This window comes from Barbus barbus (genome assembly GCF_936440315.1).
Source record: "Barbus barbus genome assembly, chromosome: 24".
NCBI classification, from domain to species: domain Eukaryota; kingdom Metazoa; phylum Chordata; class Actinopteri; order Cypriniformes; family Cyprinidae; genus Barbus; species Barbus barbus.
Window position 1 is genome coordinate 4,478,598 of NC_136752.1, and position 5,777 is coordinate 4,484,374.

Consider the following 5,777-nt stretch of genomic DNA (forward strand, 5'->3'; position numbering starts at 1 on the left):
TACAAAAAAAGATATTGTTTAAAAAAAGAAACATGTTTAATAGTCAGAGAGTCAATTTACTTTTTTGAAGATAAGCTTTAAAAAGTTTTTGTTTGTTTGGTATTTAGATATCTACTTTTACTGTTTTTCACTTGTTTCTCCCCATGAATATAGACATGGTAACCTTTAAATTAATTAGAAACTATCAGTAAAGCAACCAGGTGATTAGGACTTTGACACAAAAAAACGTTCATTAGTTGTTTCTATTGAAAAATGTTTGATTGCCACGATTGACCAATTAGAATTGAGTATTCCAGAGAGCTGTCTATTAAGCCTTTGCTTTCCCAGTTATGCACTATTAAATAGTTATTTCATTTTTTTGCATTAAGCAGTTTTTATTTTTAGAAGACATCAGACCTTTGACCCATTTTTAAAGCTAAATGCTATATCACATAAATCTCAATGCAATCTCTCCGGTATTCAGTATTGAGAATGCTGAATTATGTCTGATGCTGCACACATCAAGGTTGACTGACCCTGTGCTCTTTCTCTTTTTCTTACTGTTTGTCTTCCTTGTAATCTTTCTCTTAGGATCAAGGAATGAAATCTCCTTCAGCTGTATCAAACCAGTGGGGCTCATATTTTGTGGATGTGCAAAAGAATGAAGGAGAGGAAACACGGAGGCTCACCTGGTGTTGCCACAGTATCCACACATACAGCACCATGGCTATACCCAGCATTGAGGCTATAGCAGGTAAGTGTATTAAACCTACAGAGGGGTCCAAAAGTCTGAGACTGATGCTTCCACATGTTTCTGAATTGGTGAAATGGTGCAGAATCTTAAATATATCATCGTTGTACATCATAACTTTCAAAATTGCATCGTTTTCCTTTAAGATATAATTACAGAGTTTTGCCTCCAGCTGTATATACTGAACACATCACTGAAGAAACAGTTACCAGGGGTTTTCCGTTCTCTTTTACTTTACTTTACTTTACTTTTACTTTTGTCATTTAGCAGACGCTTTTGTCCAAAGCGACTTACAAATAAGAAAAAGTAACTAAAACTAAAAAGTTACAACTCTATAAATACTATCTACCCACATATTTAAGAAAATAAAGAAATTAAATAAAATTAACACATGCATATAACAACAACATTTCAATAATAAACATATCAATGAAAAAATTAAATAAAAAGCTACTACTATCCCTTGCCGGTGTCCCTGCCCGGTGGAGTCGCACGGTAGAGTTGATGGTCTTTACACTCTTTGGTCTTCACACTAAGAGGGCTTCACACGACGACTGCTGCGACCGCTGCCGCGGTATAATAACCTTTATTATACCAAACCAACAAATGATCATTTCAATTCAGCTGGACCCACTTTCCTGTTTATCAACTACAAATGGCCAAGCAAGTGCACACACTGACAAGATACACGATACAGTACGAGACCAAACGTGATTTCAGCAACTCTCATCCTAGTAAACAAAATAAGCGTTTCTTAGCAACGGCAAATGCGCTAAACACTGAGACAAGTAAATACACTTACGAGCTGATTTTAAACTTCAGCTGATAGACTGCTTCTCTTAAAGACCACTTCATTACACTGCCTTCTGCTGGCGCTTGAACCCACTTTCCTGTTTATCAACTACAAATGGCCAAGCAAGTGCACACACTGACAAGATACACGATACAGTACGAGACCAAACGCGATTTCAGCAACTCTCATCCTAGTAAACAAAATAAGCGTTTCTTAGCAACGGCAAATGCGCTAAACACTGAGACAAGTAAATACACTTACGAGCTGATTTTAAACTTCCGCTGATAGACTGCTTCTCTTAAAGACTACTTCAAAAAAAAAAAAATTGCTTTTATTCCAAAGCAAAGCCCCAACATGGGAGAATGAGGATCCAATGACTTTGAGTACCTTTTGCAGAGTTTGGTGAAACTTAATTTCTGAATTGAATAATCAAAGACCTGAAACTTACAAGGGACCTTTCTTTTAGTGTGTGTTATATTTGTGCATGTAACTGATCTGCAAAGTTGCACCAAATGTGACTTTGTAATTTTGCAGATCGATTAGACCCCTGGTAACTGTTTCTGCAGTGACGTGTATACAGCGCGAGCTGAAAATCAGGCTGATGCTGGTCAACACTGCAAATATTGACCCTTGTACAAAACGTTATCTGTGATATTTCTTATTTTAAATAACTTTGAATAAAACACATAATATTAAATTTTTAAAAACTATTTGAATGTAATTTAGCCCATTTCAAAGAATTTATCTTTAAGCACATATTTCTGAAAGATAAAATTATAATTATTCAGTAATATCAATAGTAATTCATTATATTATAGTAATTTATTATATTATTGATATAATTACATTATATTTAAAAAAATGTAATAAATAAATTAAATATTTCAGTCTTAAGACTTTTTCAGTGTAAATGTATAATGGCCCATACACTGTAAAAATAAAACGTTGGGCAAACTTAAAAGTTTAAGGCTTCAGCAGATTTTTGAGTTTTCTCAGCTTCTTGTTTTAAATGCAACAAAGAGTTGAGAAATTTCCTAAAAAAAAATAAGTTGAGAGAACTCATAAATCTGCTGGAGCTGGTTGCCTTCAGCTTTTAAGTTGAATCAACTTTTTGTTTTTTACAGTGTACGTATAGTTTGTTTTATAGTTTGTCCACCTGTTCCATCTCTCCTCTAGATCTTCCTCTAGACTTTAAGTTCCAGAGATTCTCTTCGGATAAGCCCATAACAACAGGTTATTACCCCAGACCTCCAGACTCACTGCTGAAATGGGAAGAGAACTAGCCCCGAACCCTCAGGCCTGTCAGCATAGACCAAGAGATTGTTTCACCGTTACGTTCTGGAGCTTCACCACAGAGCTAGACCATCCATTCATCCAATCAGTGATAAAGCTGTGTGAATGTAACTCCCAGAGCACTGTCTTGGTATTTTCTTCTCACCCCTTCCTGAATCACTACAGCATACACGGTATGAAGTTGTGTCTGTACACATGCTGAATATCTGTACATTGATCATTGGATGTAGAAGGAAGTCACAGTGTATCATGTTTCCCCCAGCATTGTGGACCCACTACCATTAAACTACTTTTAATGATGTACAGAGAAAAAAAAAAAAAAAAAGCTTTCCCATGAGCTTTTTTGTTTTGTTTAGTTCTGTTTTTCATAAAGGGAATGTTATGTGACCTCAGAGGATTTGTTCTTGCAGCTGTTGTAAATGCTTTCTGAGGAAAGCAGGCAAAGATGATATTGAATATTCATGCAATCGAGAAACAGCCATGAGTTCTTTGTTCTGTTATGATTGGTTGATGTTTTGAGAAGGTTGTAACCTGCAGGTTTTGTAACTGGTTCAGATCTGGGCCGGTTTATTATAGAATAATGTAGTTTGTTTTACTTTCCATCATTTCAATACATAGTTTACTGTATTCTGCAGACGTTTTGTGACAAATGGAGAAATGGACGTCATACTTCCAAGCGCCAGTAATAAAAGGAATAGTTTACCCAAAATTTATTCACCATCGTGTTGTTCCAAACAGTTGAGCCGAACATAAAGGCTTTGTTGAAGAATCTTCGTGCAGCTCTTTCCAGAAATAAAAGAAACTAGTCTATTTGACGAATGTGCTACATTACAAGTCTTCAGTCTACATTTCCTCCAGTGAGATGTTAACTATAGAGCCCTTGCGTCAGTTCACTGATTTCGTCAGCTGAACTCAAGAACTGGATCATTGGTATTTTAAGGTGGTTATTTTCTCGTTGATCTAGTAAATGATAGGTTTACAGTCAGACTGATTTGTTTAACTTGCAGACTTGATGATCTCAGGTTAACAGCTCACTGACAGGAAAGATTATCAGTGAAAAAGGACTCACATTTTGGACTGTTCCTCACATCGGAAGACATGAAATGTAGCAAACAAGTCCTCCACTATTAGAATTAAAGGTGCTTCACGATGCCATAGAAGAACCTTTTTGTCTAAATGGTTCCATAAAGAACCTTTAACATCTGAAGAACCTTTCTGTTTCACAAAAGGCTCTTTGTGGCGAAAGAAGGTTCTTCAGATTATAAAAAAGTAGACGTTTCAAGGACGATAGAAAGTCATTCAAGTTTGGAACATAATGTGAGTAAAGAATGAATTTTCACTTAGTGGTGAACTAGTCCTTTCGTTTCAGGTCTTCATTGTTATTCAATGAAGAGAGGTGATTTTTTTTCTTTGTATGTAATGTTATAGTAACATATTGTGTAAAAACAACTATTGTGCTGTTGGGTGATAGTCAATGTAAACAGTCAGTTTCTGTCATCCGCAGGACCGGTGTTGAATGGTGCCAAGCTATACCCGCCCATTTAGTGATTTTATGTGTCAGGGCACATCTCTCACTTAAAACCTGTTATTTGTTTCATGTGTGTGCTGGCCCTGAGCTTTAATAATGATTTGCTTAAAGCAATGTAAGTGTAATTGGTGTTTTTATGCTGATTGCTCTGATGAGGTTTCTGCAGTGGTAGGCTGTAAGGGATTTTACATAAATAAATGGTACAGTGTTAAATCACACTGCATGATAACCGCTTTACAGAGATGCCCAAAACGGCAGTATTAAGTAACACTAGGCAGCTTCACCGTGGGTACAGAAGTGTGGAAACCCTCATCAATAAGCATGACCTACTTTTCTGAAATAAAAAAGAAAATTGTCTCCTCTTCTGTATGTCGTGAGTAGCACTAGTGCTTGTTTATTGAGGTGCAGGGAAAGTGTTCATATGTGCAGATAAAATAAAAAATGAAAAAAAGTGTAATCTGTGTTTAAGAGATTTCATGCTCCTGATTGCCATTGCATATTTGCAAATTATGCAATATTTGCTTATTGCTCACATTCAACAGCATGTTAAATGTTTATTCTATTTAAAGGAGATATAAGGTAGATGCAAATAAAGGCATTTAATTATTTCACATTTAAATATAAATTATAAATATTCAGTAATAATTGTATTTGGATAGTTGTCTCGACTTTTACCTTCAGTAGCGTGGGTTCGGATTTACAAGAATATATAAGAGGAAAGCTCTTGTGACAAGTTATAATGTTTAATTAAATTTTTTTTTTTTTTTTTTACGGTGGCCGAGAGAGCTCAATGTGCTGCAACTCCAGAAAACACATGCAAATAGAAAAAGCACCAGCAAATCAAGAAAACATCATAAGTTTGACAACACGCGCTGCAAATGCTCACAACACAACAAATAAAGAAACGCGCTGCAAATAGCCTACTTTGCAGCGCCTGTGTTGTCAAATTGAAGTAGTAGTTTTTTTAACTTGCAGGGTTTTTTTCTGTTTGCAATACTGTTGAGCTCTCTCGGGCAGCGTATTTATTGCCTACACTAGTTCATTTTAAATGGTCATGTGATCCAAATTGAAGAACTACAACTTGGCTGTTCAATGCAATATTTCAATTATGGTTAAAAATAAACGGAAAACGTGTGTGTGAAAAATACATTTAAATATAGTAATTCTATAGAAGGCTATATAATTCATTCAAATTCAGATGGTATAGATCAAAACCACAACTCTCAAGAACAATAATATCCACTGCCCAAATTTCACTATAAAGGTGTCCGTGTCTTATAAGAAGGTTGGTTATTGTATACAGGCTACACTAAAGAGAGAGAAAGGCCCCACGGGGGGATGCTTCCCCTCCCTCTCCTCCAGAGCGCACCTCCTCCAGCAGATGTGACGTCAGGGCCTTTCTCACTGCGCATCTGTAGACGGCAAACTCTTCC

General features: G+C 36.1%; 1 protein-coding gene across 1 annotated transcript in view; it reads left to right on the plus strand.

Annotated features, from left to right (window-relative positions):
* LOC306843378 (5'-nucleotidase domain-containing protein 1-like) overlaps positions 1 to 4,775 on the plus strand; it is a 68,221-nt gene extending 63,446 nt beyond the window's left edge. Inside the window, exons 11-12 of the mRNA XM_079374833.1 lie at positions 571 to 733; positions 2,700 to 4,775. Coding sequence (XP_079230959.1) covers positions 571 to 733; positions 2,700 to 2,806 — 270 coding nt within the window. The 3' untranslated portion in view covers positions 2,807 to 4,775. The remainder of the gene's footprint in view (positions 1 to 570; positions 734 to 2,699) is intronic.
* Positions 4,776 to 5,777: the final 1,002 nt, after the last annotated feature.